General features: G+C 40.4%; 1 protein-coding gene across 5 annotated transcripts in view; it reads right to left on the reverse strand.

The window, feature by feature from the left end:
• The window catches only part of arid2 (AT rich interactive domain 2 (ARID, RFX-like)), a 129,961-nt gene continuing 109,173 nt past the window's right edge, over positions 1–20,788 (reverse strand). For all 5 annotated transcript variants that reach the window (XM_043708677.1, XM_043708678.1, XM_043708679.1 and 2 more), the window contains 6 exons: positions 17,637–17,779; positions 9,383–9,521; positions 9,194–9,282; positions 5,499–5,619; positions 5,288–5,379; positions 1–1,476 (listed from right to left, as the gene is read on the reverse strand). In XM_043708677.1, the coding sequence (XP_043564612.1) occupies positions 1,344–1,476; positions 5,288–5,379; positions 5,499–5,619; positions 9,194–9,282; positions 9,383–9,521; positions 17,637–17,779 (717 nt within the window). In that variant the 3' untranslated portion in view covers positions 1–1,343. The remainder of the gene's footprint in view (positions 1,477–5,287; positions 5,380–5,498; positions 5,620–9,193; positions 9,283–9,382; positions 9,522–17,636; positions 17,780–20,788) is intronic.

Here is a 20,788-nt window from a genome sequence, read left to right on the forward strand (position 1 = left end):
AAATGTCCAGCCTCTTTTATTTAAAACTATAAACAGTCACCAAAGTAATTGAAGTCATCTAATGTAAAACTGCTGTGTGTTATTACTGCACATTCTACAGACAAAGCAGGAAATGGGAAAGGAGTGTTCCCTCCTCTGGATGCTAATACATCAGGCAATAGGCAGTTATGAAAGATCACATAACACACCATTCAGGACATAACCCAGAGACAAAACAGGAATGTAGAATGGTACAATATTAAAGATGGAAGAACAAACACTAAAATACTGCACTATAATTGGATTGGAAAATAAATGTTATGAATAATGAAGAAAATACCATACCTGCACCTAATGTAAATATAACAGGGAGAAAAACCTGTATAAAATTCCTTATATTTAAACAATTTACAAATACAAAAAATCCTGTACAAGCACTACACTTGTACTAAGTGATACCTTTCAGTGGGTCCAAGTTAGGGTAAACCAAAAATACCTTCAATAGTTTTCTTCTACAAAATGACATGAGATATATTATTCCATACTCTTTCAACCAGCAAATGAGTTCTACAAGGTGTATAATACAAAAAAATCAGTTCCACAAAACTGCTTTTGACTTTACAGCTTCAGTACCATTGCAGAATTATTTACACAAACTTAAAGAACATTCATCCACTGCAGAGAATATATCACAATTACTTACAATTAACAGGAAACACTAAAAAATAAAGAGTTCTATAACCTAACAATAATGCTAATATATTACCACAAGCTGTGTTTCCAGTGATTGCAGTGGCATGAAAGTTGGTTTATTTTATTCACAAATATTTACAAATGATCATGTGATAATAAATAAGTGAAAATATATTGGCTCAAGTATGAAAAGAAAACAAGCTACTGAATTCTAAACAGGAAAACAACTTCACTAGAAATAAGCTGCGACCTCTTGGATGGCAGAGATTACATCCAGTGCGTCAACTTCTGTTCTATTAAACCCCAGTTTTAGTCACTCATTACAAAATATAAAAATGTCCTCATGGGGGGTACAGGGCAAAAATAATTAATGCTATTATTTGATCCTTGTAGTCTCCCAATTTTTAGTATTTACTACTTGCAAACATTTTTTTAAAAAAGGTACTGGATTCCGAACAGACGATTGGTAATCCTATTAAAAGCTGGTCAACCACAGAATCAGTTTGTGATCAGAATGAAAAGCTTCTGTGCAACATGGAAAAAGATTTAAAGAAATTATGTCCGTAATGGCCTCTTCTCAACGTGACTTGTTGCTTTGTTCTGAAAGTCATTTACAGGTCATTTTAGAATACTGTACACACTGGCCGCATATGTAACGTCAACACACTGTTTCAGAGTTTATTTTCTGGTTGTTGTAATTGTTCTAGACGTACAAGTTCGAAAAGGCATTTGGCAAGAGTGCTAGAAGCTTCCATGTTGCTAAGGGCTAGTACAGACAATTGGTTCTCATGTCCCTTTAGTAATCTGCAAGAAAAACAAAGCACATATACCCACAGGTTAAAACAATTTCCAACTTCTGATCTAGGTTTATTCAAGAATTAATATGCTGCCAGATGCGTATGAAAGTGCAACATTATGTCAGCCTGAAATCCTTCAAACTGAGCAGCCATGCTATTGATTATTCCAACAGACATCTTCAGCTCTATATGGAATTCAGTTGCACTTCCGTACTGAAACAGCATCGCAACCAAGTCGTCTAATTCAAAGTCGATGTAGAACAATGATGAAAATACTCATCTTCAGTTCCAGCTTGCATTCAGTATGGTCTTGTGTTGCTGGAAAAGCGCAGCTGGTCAGGCAGCATCTAGGGAACAGGAGAATCGACGTTTCGGGCATTAGCCCTTCTTCAGCAAGAAGGGCTAATGCCCGAAACGTCGATTCTCCTGTTCCCTAGATGCTGCCTGACCTGCTGCGCTTTTCCAGCAACACATTTCCATCTCTGATCTCCAGCATCTGCAGACCTCACTTTCTCCTTCAGTATGGTCTTAAACTGTTCACAAAATTCTCCAGCTTTATTACTGGACTGAATATATTGTGCAGTCTTAATTGTCCAGGGGAGCTAACAAGGCACTTGTGCACTTTGCCCACGAGGTCAATAGACAATAGGTGCAGGTGTAGGCCATTCTGCCCTTCGAGCCAGTACCACCATTCATTATGATCATGTCTGATTATCCTCAAATCAGTATCCTGTTCCTGCCTTATCCCCATAACCCTCGTTTCCACTGTCCTCAAGAGCTCTATCCAACTCTTTCTTGAAAGTATTCAGAGACTTGGCCTCCACAGCCTTCTGGGGCAGAGCATTTCATACACCCACCACTCCCTGGGTGAAGAAGTTTCTCCTTAACTCTGTTATAAATGGCCTACCCCTTATTTTTAAACTGTGTCCTCTGGTTCGGGACTCACCCATCAGCAGAAACATGTTTCCTGCCTTCAGAGTGTCCAATCCTTTAATAATCTTATAAGTCTCAATCAGATCCCCTCTCAGCCTTCTAAACTCAAGAGTATACAAGCCCAGTCGTTCCAATCTTTCAATGCAAGATAGTCCCGCCATTCCGGGAATTGACCTCATGAACCTACACTGCACTCTCTCAATAGCCAGAATGTCTTTCCTCAAATTTGGAGACCAAAACTGCACACAATATTCCAGGTGCGGTCTCACCAGGGCCCTGTACAGCTGCAATAGAACCTCTTTGCTTCTATACTCGATTCCTCTTGTTATGAAGGCCAACATGCTATTAGATTTCTTCACTGCCTGCTGTACCTGCATGTTTGCTTTCATTGACTATGTACAAGAACACCTAGATCTCATTGTACTACCCCTTTATCGAACTTGACTCCATTTAGGTAGTAATCTGCCTTCCTATTCTTGCCACCAAAGTGGATAACCACACATTTATCCACATTAAACTGCATCTGCCATGCATCTGTCCACTCACCTAGCCTGTCCAGGTCACCCTGTAATCTCCTAACATCCTCCTCACATTTCACCCTGCCACCCAGCTTTATATCATCAGCAAATTTGCTAATATTAATTTTAATACCATCATCTATATCATTAATGTATATTGTAAAAAGGTGCAGTCCCAGCACTGATCCCTGCGGTACCCCATTGGATACCGCCTGCCATTCCGAAAGGGAGCCGTTTATCACTAATTTGTTTCCTGTCAGCCAACCAATTTTCAATCCAAGTCAGTATTTTGCCTCCAATACCATGCACCTTAATTTTGCTCACTAACCTCCTATGTGGGACTTTATCAAAGGCTTTCTGAAAGTCCAGGTACACTACATCTACTGGATCTCCCTTGTCCATCATCAGAGTTACATCCTCAAAAGATTCCAGAAGATTAGACAAGCATGATGTCCCCTTCATAAATCCATGCTGACTCTGACCTATCCTGTTACTGCTATCCAGAGGTGTCATAATTTCATCCTTTATAACTGACTCCAACATCTTTCCCACCACTGAGGTCAGACTAACTGGTCTTCTCTCTCCCTCCTTTCTTCAAAAGTGGGACATTAGCCACCCTCCAATCCGCAGGAACTGATCCTGAATCTATAGAACTTTGAAAAATGATCACCAACGCATCCACGATTTCTAGAGCCACCTCCTTCAGTACCCTGGGATGTAGACCACCAGGTCCTGGGGACTTATCAGCCTTCAGACATAACAGTCTCTCCAACACCATTTCCTGCCTAATATAAATTCCCTTCAGTTCAGGTCCTTCAGCCACTATTACATCTGGGAGATTGCTTGTGTCTTCCCCAATGAACACAGATCTGAAGTAGCAATTCGACTCTTCTGCCATTTCTTTGTTCCCCGTAATATATTCACCTGTTTCTGTCTTCAAGGGCCCAATTTTAGTCTTAACCGTTTTTTTTCCTTTCACATGGATAGTAAAAGCTTTTACTATCCTCCTTTATATTATTGGCCAGTTTACCTTCGTACCTCATTTTTTCTCTGCGTACTTCCTTCTTAGTAATCCTCTGTTGTTCTTTAAAAGCTTCCCATTCATCTTTGCTAGGTTATACTTTGTCTCTTTTGACTTTATATGTTTCTTAACTTCCCTCGTCAGCCACAGCCACCCTTGCCTCCTCTTAGGATCTTTCTTCCTTTTTGGAATTATACACAGAAATATCTGCCATTGTTGCTCCACTGCCATCCCTGCTAGGGTATTGCACCATTGAACTTTGGCCAGCTCCTCCCTCATAGCTCCATAGTCCCCTTTATTCAACAGAAATATTGTCACTTCCAATTGTACCCTCTCCCTCTCAAATTGCAGATTAAAGTTTATTGTATTGTGGTCACTACCTCCTAATCGCTACTTCACTTCGAGGTCCCTGATTAAATCCGGTTCGTTGCACAACACCAGATCCAGAATTGCCTTCTCCCTGGTAGCTCCAGCACCAGATGTTCTAAGAATCCATTTCGGAGGCACTCCACAAACTCCCTTTCTTGGGGTTCAGTACCATCCTGATTCTCCCAGTCTACCTGCATGTTGAAATCCCCCATAACAACTAGTAATATCTTTGCGACAGGCCAATTTCAGCTCCTTATTCAACTTACATCCTACATCCAGACTACTGTTTGGGGGCTTGTAGATAAGTCCCATGAGGGTCTTTCGACCCTTAGAATTTCTCAGCTCTATCCATTCCGACTCTACATCCCCTGATTCTAGGTCCTCCTGCGCAAGGGACTGAATATCATTCCTTACCAACAGGGCCACCCCACCCCCTCTGCCCGTCAGTCTGTCCTTACGAAAGCACGTAAAGGTCAAGGCTTTCTATCAAATCATTCAACAGTGTAACCATTAAACTACTAACATGGAGCTCCTCACTACATATAATCTAAGCTCCCAAGAACCAAGCTGTGTCCCTCTCCAAGTATTGAACATCACTGGCTTGACTCCCAGTGATCAAATTGAAATTCATTGTCCTTTACAAATCCTCCAAAGAGTTTGAAAACTTCCTTCAGCACCAAAATCATTGCCCATGGCCAAATCCTTGGCTTATTTTAAAAGCCCTCCAAGTATTTCTGGCTTGGTAACATAGCTGAGCTTCTTTCAAAATGTTGATTTCCTACTGCCCAGTATGTTCCAGTGAACATGTTCCTATGTGAATAGCACCTTACAAAAGCAAGTCTTTGTTCAGTGACTTCCAAAGTTCATGAGACTAAAAGGCTGTATCTCTCTAAAACCTTAGAGTATGCCATCTATTTTGACTTTATTGCCAATTGTAGAATTCCACTTGTTGGTGAAGAAACAAAAACTCTCATTACCTGCGACCGCAATCTGAATACTTAGCAACATTTTTTAAAATTAAGGCAGCTGTCAACCGGATGTGTTTTGTTATTGGGCCTTCCTTTTCATCCTGGGAAAAAAATTGAGAAAATTTCATTGGTTTTGAGAAAGAAAATATTATAGCCTGTAGGAAGCAAGTTACTCTAACTAACAGTTTAAATCAAATAGAACCCAATTCATTTAACTGACCATATAACCTCTAAATGCAAGGTTCCTAGATCCCCGCCGCAATGCCACTAATGCAGCACTGGGATGATTCACAATAGTCTTCGGTGCTTTAGCAACGGAAGTAGCTCCAGCTGGTGTCTGCCTGTGGAATTAATGGAAGATTAATTAGGCCTCTGGAAATTATCTAAAACACCTGCAGCCCCTTGCTCCCATTCTCCCAAGAAGAATGAAGGTGTTCTTCCTTTAAAGATCAGGTTTAAACAACTTGCATTTATATATAAACAGAATGTGAAGAAACTCAACAGGTCTGGCAATATGTGTGGAGAAAGAGTTGACATCCCAAGTTCAATTATATAGTCTTCAAGGAGGTAAACATTCCAAAGTGCATTATCAGCACAATCAGATATAAATACACATGGGAACAAGGGAAGAGATTTTAAGAGGGGTAATCAAATGTTTGAATAGACTTTAAGGGGTGCTTTGAGGAGAGAGTGGGAGCAAACTGTGGGAATAGACACAAAGTCAGAATCAAAGTCTGGATGTAGTGGTAGGGGTGTGGTGGAGAGGTATGACTGCAGATACTATAGAGATAAGGAAAGAAAAGGCCATGAAAAGAGTGAGTATGAAGTATGATTTGCAGATGCTTGAGCATTACAAAATCAACATAGATCAGCATGAACACAGATCAGACAGGATTAGAATATAGCAGCAGAATGTATGTGAAAGCTGAGCCCTAGTATTTGGATGATATAACTAAGGGTAGCATATAGATGGGGGAAGAGGAGGGACTGAGGACAGATCTTTGGGAAATCAGGGGAGTCTACAGTAGTTGAAATGGCAGCTATTGAGTTTGCCAGGCCATAAATGGATAGTTCAGATTGGATTCAAGCAAGGGCAGTCTCCCCGTACTGGACGACAAAGAAAAGATGTGGGAACTGGACATTGCAGAGTCAGACAGCTTTCACACTGACCCTTCGGTCCAACCAATCCATACTGAACAGAATCCCAAACTAAACTACTCCCACCTGTCTCCTCATGGCCCATTTCCCTCCAAACCTTTCCTATTCATGTACTTATCCAAATATTTTCTAAAGTTGTAACTGTACCTGCATCTACCACTTCCTCAGAACTTCCATTCTGCACGCAAACCCTGTGCAAAAAAATTGCCCCTCACGTCTTTTTAAATGTCTCTCCTCCCACCTTAAAATTCTGTCCCCAATCTTGAAATTCCCCATCCAAGGGAAAATACAACTAGTAACTCTATCTATGCCCCTCAATATTTTATAAACTTCTATAAAGTCACCTCTCAACCTCCTACACTCTAATGAAAAAACATTCCAGCCTTTCTTTATAACTCGAACTTTCCATAGCTAGCAACATCCTGGTAAAGCTCTTCTGAACCCTCTCCAGCTTTATAATATCCCTCCTATAACTGTGTGACCAGAACTAGACACAATATTCCAGAAGAGGCCTCACTAAATGTCCTGTAACCCCCACATAACATCCCAACTCCTAGGCTGAAAGGAATGAACAATGAATGCAAGTGTGCCAAGCCTTTTTAACCACCCTACTTATGTGTGATACAAACTTCAAAGAATTATGCACCTGAAGCCTAGACCTGTCTGGTCTACAACAATACTGAAGACCCTACCATTAATTGTATAAGCCCTACCTTTGTTGGTTGTACCAAAACACCTTGCATTCATCCAAATTGAACTCTATCTGCCATTTTCCAGCCCATTGACCCATTTGATCAAGATTCCTTTGTAATCTTAGGAAACCTTCTTCACTGTCTACTATGCCACAATCTCCTGGGGTTCAACACAAAGATGGCCTTCTTGATCTTTAAGGGACCCTACTCTCTCCAGTTACCATCTTGTTCTTAATGTACTTGTAGAATCTTCTTTGTATTATCCCTAACCTGATCTGCCAATACTTTCTCATTTCCTCTTTGCTTTTTTGATTCCTTTTTTAAGAATGCAGCTACAAACTTCATATGATTAAGAGATTCAGTTGAACCAAGTCGCCTGTATCTAAAATAAGATTTTCATTTATTCCTGACTAGAATCTCAATATTTTTATTCGTCCATTGTTCCTTAATCTTACCAGTCTTACCCTTCACTCTAACAGGAGCATTATGCCTCTGAACTCTCGTAATCACACTGTTGACAGCCTCTCACTTGTCAGACACCTGTTTACTCCAATGAACTTTTTGAAAGTTCTTTTCTCATACTATTAAAATTTGCATTACTCTAATTAAAATCTTTAACTTTTATGGAAGGATTATACTTTTCCATAACCATTTTAGAATTCTGATCGCTAGACCCAAAATGTTCCCCCACTTGTACTTCAGTCACATGCCCTGCCTTATTGCCCAAAAGGTCTACTTTTGCTCCTTCTCCAGTAGAAACATCCAAATATTGATAAAGAAAATTTCCTTGAACACATTTGACAAATTCTTCATCATCCAAACCTCTAACATTATGGTAACCCCAGTCAATGTTTGGAAAATTAAAATCACCCATTATTACAACCTTATTATGCTTAAATATATCTGAAATATCCTGATTTGTTTCTCAGTTTTGCTCTCACTATTGCAGGGGAGGGGTTGACAGTACAATCAAGGTGATCTTTCCTTTCTTATTACTAATTTCTACCTATATATTTTCACCGAATGACTTTTCGGCAGTAATATATTCTTGAATCAAAAATGCCACACTCCTTTCTTGCCTCCTTTCCTATCTTTCCAAAAGCATCAAAAATTCAGAACATTGAGCTGCCAGTCTTGTCCATGTCTCGGCCAAATTTCTGTAATAGCCATGATGTCCCAATTCCATGTTCCTAAACATGTTTGAGTTCATCAGCCTTACCTGTAAGACCCCTTGCATTGAAATAAATGCAATTTAATTCTTCAGAGTTACTACATACTCTGACTCTCTTTTGTCTTTCTTTTCTAAGTGACTTGCGCTCAACTCTTCACATTCAGAACATTCCCCATCAATCTTTCTATTTACACTGCTACTTTGAATTCCTCCACTCCCCTTCTCCAGGGGTATAAAGTCTTCCTTAATGGAACCAATATCTCAAACATTGCAGCAAAGAGCTCAAGGAGAAATAATACCCCATGATCAAAGTCATAAGAGAATTTAATTTGTAATTTCTGTTTGCATAATTTCATTGCTGCGGCCAGGCGAAAGTCTGATCAGAGAACTTCAGACACAGAGTTGCTGGAAAGGTAGACAAAGATTTGGGAGATGACTATACATTCAAGGATGTGAGATAAAAACATTAAGCCTTAAGAAGGGGCAATGGTGTACAAAATAGAGGGGTGTCTTGAGCAGAATTGTATGAGTTTTGAAAGGAACGTGTTCAGGATGGGACCATTTCCAACATGAGCTTACATGGCAAAAAAATCAACAGTTTAGAGGAAAGGGGGTAAAAAAAATAGGATGTGGGCATCTTGAAAACACTGCACTCAGAGAGGACATGAGGAAAGATGGAAGAAAAACTAGAGACAGATGTGGCTTCAGGGCTAGGACACGTACAGTCTCCGGTGATGCAGAGCAGGAGGACTGATTGTTCAGTTATTCAGTTACATTAGCACGTGACTTAAATAGATTTCCAAATGGAAGGGCTAAAATTCAATAATTTAGTATCGCAATTATACTGAACTCTAGAAATATCCAATACTTAAAGACCAGTGCTTTCTTCCTTACTTATTGGAAGTTTGTTGGTTTCCACCTTGTGCTTGCTCTTCAAGCTTCTTCAGTCCTGTAAGGAGTGCTTCTTTTGTGCAGTGTTTATCCTATTCATAAAATAAAATTCAACCATCACTATATTACCACATGTTTATAGTTAAAACAAATAAACACGCTGCCATTTCATAAATCTTTGCAGTTACATACTTGTAAGTGAGTAATGAAGGAGAATCTCTGCCGTGGAAAATGTTCACAAGCTTCCCACATGCATGCCCCTGGATATACATCTTTCCCTCCATGCTCAGTTGCTGCGTGGTAGTATACTTGAGATGGAGATTCAAACCACCTAATATTTGACAGAAAGATATTTTAAAATGATCCAGAATTCAACTCCAATTGTACTTTACTGCTAGTTTTTCATTGGACCAGTTGTGCGCTCCGCTATTTGGTGGAAGCAGGTAAGGACCACCAATCCTGTTGTTTCAAAACAAAAAGTTTCCTCCAACAATATCTTGCTCACGCACTTCATGGTTAACATCTCATTATGTGTGTTCCTACTTTCCCCCAAAGAGACCTTGTGATACAGGCTCATCATTCCTTGAAAAGAGAATCGCAGGTAGATAGAATGGTGAAGGTGGCATTTGGTAAGCTTTCCTTTATCAGTCAGTGCATTGAGCATAGGAGTTGGGAGGTCATGTTGCAGCCGTACATGACATGGGTTAGGCCACTTTTGAATATTGCATGCAATTTGGTCTCCCTGTTATAGGAAGCATGTTACAAAACTTGAAAGGGCTCAAAAGTTAACTGGGGGCAGCTAATTGCAGGAAATCTATATCAGAGTTGTGGGAGACATTCAAAAGATGGGCCAACATGTACCTGCAAACATGAAGGGTGGGAGCAACAAGTCCAGAAAATGCTGTATGAAAAGTTATGCAGAGAGTTGGGAAAAGGAAATAAAAAAGGAAGCTTTTGGTACGCACTGAAGGTTCAAATCCCCTAAAACTATGAAAAAAGAAATTTGGAGAGCTAAGAGGGGACATTGAGTATTTTGTACCTGTATTCAATGGAGAGAAAGGGTGATGCAGGTATAGAAATGAGGGAGGATAATTTGAGACATATTTGAGTGAATTAACATTTGGGAAAAGGACATATTAGCACTTTTAGTAAGCTTGAAAGTGGATAAATCCCCAGACCCAGGTGAAATGTACTCTACGTTGTTGTGCAACAGAGGGAGAATAGTGCAGGGGCTCTGATATTAATTGTCATATCCTCGCTGATCATAGTAATGGTGCCATTATTGGTCAGAAAGTCTACTGGGGGGAAAGATCTGAGGGACCGAATTAGTTTCTACTTGGAGGAGGCAAAGATTAATTAAGGAGAGTTAGAGTGGCTTTACAAATGGGGAGGTCATGTCTAACAAGTTTGAATTTTTAAGAAGTGGTGACTAGGTGAATAGACGAGGGTAGTGCAGTTAATGTAACTATGGACTTCAAAGACTTTGGACAAGATGCCCCAAGGCAGACTGTTCTGAAGCTATGAGCCCATGGTATCCAGGGCAATTTGGCCAAATTGTAACCAAGATTAGATTATTGACAGGAAGCAGAGAGTGACAGTCAAATGCTATTTCATTATTTGGAACCTGCACCCAGCGATTTGGCGCTGGGCCCCTGCTGGGTGTCATGTACGTTAATGCCGTAGGCATGAAATGTAAGAGGTAAAATTAATATGTCCACAGATGACATGGACATTGATTGTCTGGTTAAGAGCAAGGAGGAAACCTTTAGATTACAGGACAATATAGATGGGTTGGTCAGATGGGATAAGCGGAAAATGGTATTTCATGCTGAAAAGTGGGAAAAATGATACATTTTCGGAGGATTAACAAGACAAGGGTCATACATTGAATGGGAGGATCCTATGAAGCACACAGGACCACAGGGATCTTGGCATGCATGTCCATGGATCCTTGAAGGCAACAGGTCGGGTGGCTAAGAAAGCATATCGGATATTTGCCTTTCTTAGTCAAAGCACTGAATGCAAAAGCAAAGAGTTACAATGGAGCACTATTAGTTAGCACTGTTTATGGTTCTGGATGCCACACTACAGGAAGGATATGATTGTATCAGAGAGGGTGCAGAAGAGATTCACCACAATGCTGCTGGACTGCAGCATCTCAACTATGAAGAGGGACGAGATAGGCTGGGATTGTTTTCCCAAGAGTAAAGGTGGCTGAGGAGAATCTGATTGAGGTGTACCAAGTTCCGAAGGGCATAAACACAGTAGACTATGAGAAACCTTTCCCTTCATAGAGGTGTCAACAAGAAGGGGCTCCGTTTTAAGGTAAGGAACAGAGGTTCAGAGGAGATTTGAGGAAAGCCCTTTTCTCCCAGAGGGTTTGGTGGAATTCAGTGCCTACGAGGGTGGCAGAGCTGGAACCCTCCATTAAGAAATATTTATATAAACACTTGAAATATCAAAGCAGACAAGGCTACAAGCCAAGTGCTGGAAAACAGGATAGGAATAGATGGACATTTGATAACCAACACAGGAAGGGTTGAACGGCCTCTTTCCATGCTATTAAAAACTGTGATTCCATAGCCCAAGGTTTCTTCTATACAGTTAAAAAAAAGCATATCCATCTAGATAGCTACCGTGGAAGCTCCAAGGATCTATCTTTTGCCCCTTCTCTTTCTCATTGACACGCTCCCTCTCAGTGACATTGTCTAAAAACACAAGGTCAAGTTTCCATCTGTATGCTGATATCCAATTGTGTCTCACCATCACCTCTTAACTGTGATATCCACAAGTTGACATTTCCTCCAATCAAACACTGAACACCAAAGCTTCTGTCTTTCCAATCCAAAATCCATTCCCTAGCCAGTGACACTCTCTCTCTCTCTCTCTCTCTAGTCACCTGACCACACATCACCAAGATCACCAACTCACTCTCTGCTACTGAAACCCTCCCTAGTTTTACCCCTACAGTGGAAATTTTCTCCTGGTCAGACTCTCACCTTCCACATTCCATAAAACAAAAATTATCCAAAATTGCTTCCCCCTTTCGAACACTAAATCAATTTTCCTATCTTCTGTGTACACTGAACTCATGCTCGATTTCAAATCTGTCCAACGTAGAGGTCCTCCAAATTGCTATAAATCTTCTCTATACCTACATTCTTAAATTCTGACCTCTTCCGAATTTCCAATTTTAATTGTTCCAATATTGTCAGTCTGCCTTCAACTTGCTTGCATCCTCAGGCTCTGGAATTTCTTTTGCATGCTTCTCTATTTCCCTTTACGATGCTCTATTAAAACACTCTCTTCCCAGTGTTGTGGGGATCAGTCTCAACTTTTGTTTCTACTCCTATCAAGCACACTCGGACATTTTACTATTTCAAAGACAGCATTTGAGTGCAAGTATCTGTTGCAATGGTATTTAAATTTAAAATTAATCTTTTGTAGAAAAACATGTCTAGTTTAGGGTGTAGGTTTGCTCGCTGAGCTGTAGGTTCGATATCCAGACGTTTCATTACGTGGCTAGGTAACATCATCAGTGGTGACCTCCAAGTGAAGCGAAGCTGTTGTCTCCTGCTTTCTATTTATATCTTCATATAACTAGACAGGAAAACATGTCTAGTTTTCAAAAATATTAGATTTAAATATAATACATTTGACGGTTATAATATAAAAATTCCAATTGGATTATCATTAAAATTAGCAAACAAAATATGGTACAGAGTCAAAGTTTTAGATTACTGTAAGTAATCTAAAAAAAAAGCACAGCAGGTCAGGCAGCATCTGAGCAGCAGGAAAATCGACGTCTCGGGCATAAGCCTTTCATCAGGAATTCCTGAAGGGCTTACGCTCGAAACGTCGACTGTCCTGCTCCTCGGATGCTGCCTGACCTGCTGTGCTTTTTCAGTGCCACTTTTTGACTCTGATATCTAGCAGCTGCAGTCCTCACTTTCTCTGAAACTAAATACGGTTAAAGTTCAGCAGACAAGCAGAATTTGTGCTCTTCAAATTTACACAATTAATGTGGCTCAACTTTACACTAGCATCTTTAAAATATACAAATACCAAAATACAGACTTGCCCCTTTGATAATGGCAGTTTAACAACTGGAAGTCTTGGCTGCGTGGTAATAAAGATTTCTCTTCATAATAAGGTGATATTTAACATATTGAGAGAGAACAGTTTTGCCTGCTGCCATGAAAATAAACCTGCCTAATGATATGTGCAATTCCCTTGAAAAGAGCAGCACAAACACAGAAACAGAGACTGGGAACGGAAACAGGCCTTCAAGCTTGCCACACTATTCAATATGATTGTGGCTGATCATCTAACACAGTACTATGTCCCTCTGTCTCCCCATACCCACTGATCACTTTAGCCCCAAGGACTACATCTAACTTCTTCTCTTGAAAACATTCAATTGTTTGGCATCATCCACTCTCTTGTGGCAGAGAATTCCAATAGTCTCACCACTCTGGGTGAAGAGTTTTCTCAAGTTCACCGTAAATGGCCTACACCATATCCTTAGACAGTGATCCCCGTTTCTCGGCTTCCTCGTCATAGAACATAGAACATTGCAGTGTAGTACAGGCCCTTCAGTCCTCGATGTTGCGCCGACCTTGGAACCAATCTGAAGCCCATTTATCCTACACTATTCCATTTTCACCCATGTTTATCCAACAACATTTAAATGCTCTTAATGCTGGCGAGGCTAATACTGTTGCAGGCAGTGCATTCCACGCTCCTACTACTCTGGAGTAAAGAAACTACATCTGACAACTATCCTATATCTATCACCCCTCAATTTAAAGCTAGGTCCCCTCGTGCTAGCCATCACCATCCAAGGAAAAAAGACTCTCACTATCCACCCTATCTAATCCTCTGACCATCTTGTATGCCTCTATGAAGTCACCTTTCAACCTTCTTCTCTAACGAAAATAGCCTCAAGTCCCTCAGCCTTTCCTCATGAGACCTTCCCTCCATACCAGGAAACATCCCAGTAAATCGCTTCTGAACCCTTTCCAAAGCTTCCACATCCTTCCTATAATGTGGTGACCAGAACTGTACACAATACTCCAAGAGCAGCCCCATACCAGAGTTTTGTACAGCTGCAGCATGATCTCATGGCTCCGAAACGCAATCCCTCTACCAAAAAAAACACACTGCCTTGTTAACAACCCTATCAACCTAGGTGGCAACCTTCAGGAATCTGTGTAAATGGACACTGAGATCTCTCTGCCTATCTACACTACCAAGAACCTTGCCATTAGCCCAATACTCCTTATTCCTGTTGCTCCTTCCAAAGTGAATCGCCTCACACTTTTCTACATTAAACTCAATTTGTCACATCTCAGCCCAGCTCTGCAGCTTATCTATGTCCCCCTGTAACCTGCAATATCCTTCAGCACTATCCACATCTCTACCGACCTTGGGTGTCATCCACAAATTTACTAACACATCCTTCTACGTTCTAATACAGTTGGTGCATAAAAACAACAAATAGAAGTGGACCCAAAACAGATCCTTGCGGTACACCACTAGTAACTGAACTCTAGGATGAACATTTTCCATCAGCCACCACCCTCTTTGTCTTCTTTCAGCTAGCCAATTTCTGATCCAAACTGCTAAATCATCCTCAATCCCATGCGTCTATATTTTGTGCAATAGCCTACCATGGGGAATCTTATCAAACACCTTACTGAAATCCATAGACATCACATCAGCTTCTTTACCTTCATCCACCTGTTTGGTCACCATTTCAAAGAACTCAATAAAGGTTTGTAAGGCACGACCTACCCTTCACAAAACCGTGTTGATTATCCCTAATCAACTTATTTCTTTGTAGATTATTCTGATCCCTTACAACCTTTTCCAACACTTTACTCACAACTGAAGGAAGGCTCACTGGTCTAAAAGTACCAGGGCTGTCTCTACTGCCCTTCTTCAGCAAAGGGACATTTGCTAACCTCCAGTCTTCTCGCACTATTCCCGTCAACAATAATGGCAAAGATCAAAACCAGAAACTCTGGAATCTCCTCCCTGATTCCCTAGAGAATCCTTGGATAAATCCCATCCAGCCAAGGAGACCTATCTATTTTCACACTTGCCAGAACTGCTAACACCTCCTCTTTGTGCACCTCAATCGAGTAGCCTGTATCTAAGTATTCTCCTCGACAACATGGTCCTTTTCTAGTATGAATACTGACAAAAATATTCATTTAGTGCTTCCTCTATCCCCTCAGACCCCACGCACATCTTCCCACTACTATCCGTGAGTGGCCCTCATCTTTCTCTAGTCATTCTTTTATTCTTGATATACCTATAGAAAGCTTTAGGGTTTTCCTTGATCCTATCTGCCAACGACTTCTCATTTCCCCTCCTGGCTCTTCTAAGCTCTCTCTTTAGGTCTTTCCTGGCTACCTTGTAACTCTCAACTGCCCTAACAGAGCCTTGGCGTCTCATCCTAACACAAGCCGCCTTCTTCCTTTTGACAAGAGCTTCAACTTCTTTAATAAACCATGGCTCCCTCACTCGACAACTTCCTCCATGCCTGACAGGTACATACTTAACAAGGACACACAGTAGCCGTTCCTTGAATAAGCTCCATATTTCAATTGTGTCTATCCTCTGCAGTATCCTTCCCCATCCTATGCATCTTAAATCTTGCCTAAATCGCATCATAATTGCTTTTCCCCCCCATCAATAACTCTTGCACAGCATTATATACCTATCCTTTTCCATCGCTAAAGTAAATATAACTGAATTCTGGTCACTACCACCAAAGTGCTCACCTATCTCTAAATCTAACACCTGTCCTGATTCATTACCTAATACCAAATCCAATGTGGCCACGCCCCTTGTTGGCTTGTCAACACACACTGTCAGGAAGCCCTCCTGCACACAATGGACAAAAGCTGACCCATCTAAAGTACTCAAACTATAATATTTCCAGTCAATATTTGAAAAGTTAAAAGACACCCATAACATCTACCCTGTTACTCTCACTCCTGTCCAGAATTATCTTTGCTATCCTTTCCTTTACATCTTTGGAACTATTTAGAAGCCGATACAAAACTCCCAATAGGGTGACCTCTCCTTTCCTGTTTCTAACCTCAGCCAATACTACCTCAGTACACGTGTCCTCAAACATCCTTTCTGCTACTGCAACACTGTCCTCAACTAACAATGCCACACCTCCCTCTCTTTTACCATCTTCTCTGTTCTTACTGAAACAGATCAAATCCAGAACCTGCAGAGGCCATTCCTGTCCCTGTTGGATCCATGTCTCCAAAATGCTCACAACATCCAAGTCCCAGGTACCAACCAAAGTTCACCCACCTTATTCTGGATGCTCCTGCGTTGAAGTAGACACACTTCAAACCACCATCCTGCTTGCCAGTGAACTCTTGCGACCTTGAAACCACATTTCTGACCTCATTACTCTCAACTTCTGAGCATCCTTTCTGCATTTACTCTGTCTAGTCCTGTTAGAATTTTACAAGTTTTTATGAGACTGCCTGCCCACTCTCATCCTTCTAAACTCTAGTGAATACATTCATAACCAAATCTCTTCTCTCTTGATAAGTCAATCCTGCTATCCCAGATCTCAGTCTGGTAAACCTTTGTTGCACTCCCACCACAGCCAGAACATCCTTCCTCAGATGTCACAATATGCAAATGGTACAAGTTCCTGTTCAGACAAAACAGGATCCTACTGTTAATAGCTGAAAATGTGTTGCTGGAACAGCGCAGGTCAGGCAGCATCCAGGGAACAGGAGAATCGACGTTTCGGGCATAAGCCCTTCTTCAGGCTTATGCCCGAAACGTCGATTCTCCTGTTCCCTGGATGCTGCCTGACCTGCTGCGCTGTTCCAGCAACACATTTTCAGCTCTGATCTCCAGCATCTGCAGACCTCACTTTCTCCTCCTACTGTTAATAGCCAAGGTTCAGCTTTCCTTTGATTATACATTGAGCAGTTCAAACACATGCTTTAGCAAAAGGCAATTAGATTACTTTACTAGAGTACCCAAACTTCCAAGTGTGACTTTGTGCAGAATCAACTGAACAGAAATATTAGTGAAGACTTGAATTACATTGGGAAACGCAAAGTGGTGAAAACAAAATTGCTAAGCATTCATAGCAACCCAACTGGTGGTACCAGGACACAGATTTCTTCCTAAACTGTCCAAAAAGTAGGGATAAAAAAAAAATCAATGACAAATCACCTCAGACTGAGAACTGCAAAACCTCATGAGCAGACGAGACTAGCCACTCCACTGTGTGTGTCAAACAGAGTGACTTAACAAAGAGTGGATCAAAAGCAGTTTTAAATAAAAAACAAAAGATACAGGAAGTCAGTATGGCATGCCTGAGAAACCACATCCAATACATGTCTAACTTTTTCAGATCCATGGGTTAATCAGCAAAATAAAAATTAAGATTCACCTTCTGCATGCTTGCCACAGGCACATGAAATTCTGTCCAGGTTTTCTTGTCAGCTCGCCGTGTTGGTGCAACGTTTGAACTTGATGTTGAAGAGATTGAGAATTGATCTGCTGCGTTGCTGGTGGTGGTGCTAAAGGTGGGGACTGCAGGAATATTCACCATATGTAAATCAATCAAAATACTGCTCAGGTAAAATAACTGAAAAATATTTATATACTTGCAAATTAAACTGAGATATGAAGTATCATTAGTTCCAATCAAGGTTGAATAAGACATTCTGATCTAAAATGACCAAATGTTTTTTGCACCTTGAAAATTTAAGAATGCAGGATTAAAACGCTGTAATGGAGTTTAAAGGCCAGATTTTGCGGTTTCAGATAATTTAGGTTAGACAATAAGACACAGGACCAGAAATTAGGCCATTCAGCCCATGGAGTCTGCTCTGCCATTCAATCATGGTTGATAGATTTCTCAAACCCATTCTCTCACTTTCTCTCTGTAACCCTTGATCCTCTTGATATTCAAGAACCTATTTACCTCAGTCTTAAATATATGCAAGGCTGGCCTCCACAGCCTTCTGTGGCAATGAACTCCATAGATTCACCACAGTCTGGCTGAAGAGGTTTCTCCTTATCTCCATTCTAAAAGGTCTTCCCTTTATTCGAAGGCTGTGCCTCAGGCCCTAGTCTCTACCACCAGTGGAAACATCCACTCTGTCCAGGCCGTTCAGTATTCTGTAATGTTTAATGGATCCTCTCTCATCCTTCTCAACTCCAAGTATAGACCCAGAGTCTTCAAACATTCCTCATCTGTAAAGCTTTTACTTCCTGGGACCATTCTAGTGAGCCTCCTTTGAACATGCTCCAAAGCCAATACATCCTTCCTGAGATATGGGGCCCAAACCTACAAAGAATCCTCCAAATGTGGTCTGACCAGAGCCTTATAGAGCCTCAGAAGTACATTCCTGCTTTTACATTCAAATCCTCAAAATAAATGCCATCATTGCATTTGCCTTCCTAACTACTGACTCAACCTGCAAGTTTACCTTGAGAGAATCCTGGACTAGAACTCCCAAATCTCTTTGCACTTCAGACTTCTGAATTTTCTCCCTGCCTCTATTCTTCTTTTGGAGCTACTAGCTTTTGGAGCAACGACCTCATGAAGGAGCAGCACTCCGAAAGCTAGAGCTTCCAAATAAACCAGTTGGACTATAACCTGGTGTAGTGAGATTTTTAACTCTGAAGAGACTGAAAGTTGATTTGATGGGTCGCTACTGGTGGTGCTGACAATACTATATAAAGACAAGATTGCAGCAATAATCGTTATGCATAAATAATATTGGATGAGATTTGTTAAGAAAATAGTTTTTCAATAACAACTGCACCAAACTTCACCAATTGTGAAGAGCTTGTTTAAATCACCTCGACTTTCTAATCTCAAGGCAAAGTCACATTTATGCAACCTGTGTACCCAACCTTACTGTGGAAGTGTCAGCATTTTCTAGTGAATCTGCACAGAATCCCCTCTAAGATCAACAAGCCCTTGCTGAGATAGAGCCCAAAAGTGAATGCAATTCTCCAGAGTGAGAGTCTGTTCAAAGCACTGAACAAGTGAACTTGTATTCTAGACTTTTTGATAAAAGGAAAATATACCCATTAACTATTTGATTATTTTGCATTGCAATACCTATGACCAGTGACAAGGAATTCCTCAGTGGACAATTATGTTCATTAGCAAGTGATTAACAATGGCAATCTGCACACTAGCTTTTACTGATTTATAAATCTACGCACTAAAATCTCTTTCTCCAAGCTTTTGCTATTAAGAGAACATGCTGATTTCATTTCTTTGGATCCATCATACCTCTTAATATTTAACTTGACCAGTCAGTTTTGTTTTATTTGCCTACTTTCTGTTTAAGTGTTTTGAAGGAAGCAGCATGTTACTGTAGCCCTGACTAGAAAATACCCCTCCTTTATCCAAGTCGTCAACATGCATGCTGACAAATGGAGATCCTTGCACAGATCCGCAGTAAATACCACTTGTCACATATCGTTTATCCCTAGTCTATGAAAAGTTGAGAAATTGGAATTTTAATTCTGCTCTAATTTTTGCTAATAACCTTATCTTACAGGATGCCTTCTGGAAGCCCAAATTCTTACAGATGCCATCCTTGCCCATGATGTGACTGACCTTAAGTATTCAATTAGTCAGACTTGATCTATTGTTTAGACATCCACATTGATCAGCATAGACTTGTTCAAGTGTTCAGTTCACTCTGTCCCTGATAATTTATTACTGAAACCCCAAAAGTGACATTACACAAGAGAGTATTTTCATAAATGTGTGACAACACATCACAATTCCTAGACATTAGTTCACACCACAGTTTCTGGTGCTTAAAAATAACTAGAAGACAAAGCAATCTTAAAAGCTGCTGTAATTAAACTATGTTTGTGAAATCTGTAAATCTTTAGAACAGTCAAAATTAATTGTACTGAATTAACAAATCAGCTAAATGCAGATTAGAAATTAACAAATGGAAGAATATAATATATACATTGGAGGCTGGATTTCACAGGAAGCAACAAAATCGAGAGATCTCTGATATGGGTTTCCCCATTCCTGACGTTAGTTGGAATCTGGTGTCAGGGGCATCGCCAGGCAGCCAGCAAGGCGGTCACCAAGTTGGATAAGCTACCAATTACACAGTAATCTCTCTTCAGACAGAGAACCAGGAAGTAAAATTGCACCAATCTTCAGTATTAAATTAAGATTTTATAGAAAGCAAAATTATTAGAACATACTACATGGAATTAAAGTAGATGTTGAAATATAAACTAAACTTTAAAACAATTTAAGAATGTGAATGTGTTTCAACATAAACAAATGAGGTTGTTTTGCAGAAATTACAAGTTAAGCATGTTGTTAAAAAGTTACACTTCATTCAAGTACATATACAGCACCACAAAGAACACATCCAAAAAGCACAACAACTACTTGCAGATATCAACACCTACCAAATGAAGGAATTTGACCCCATACCACAACTCACCAATAGGATAAATAACACTAAGGAATCTACAAAAAAAACGGACAGATAACCAGAGCTGACCTACAAAGAATGAAACCGGAAAGCAACAACACCCCCA

Source organism: Chiloscyllium plagiosum, chromosome 19, assembly GCF_004010195.1.
Source record: "Chiloscyllium plagiosum isolate BGI_BamShark_2017 chromosome 19, ASM401019v2, whole genome shotgun sequence".
Classification (NCBI taxonomy): domain Eukaryota; kingdom Metazoa; phylum Chordata; class Chondrichthyes; order Orectolobiformes; family Hemiscylliidae; genus Chiloscyllium; species Chiloscyllium plagiosum.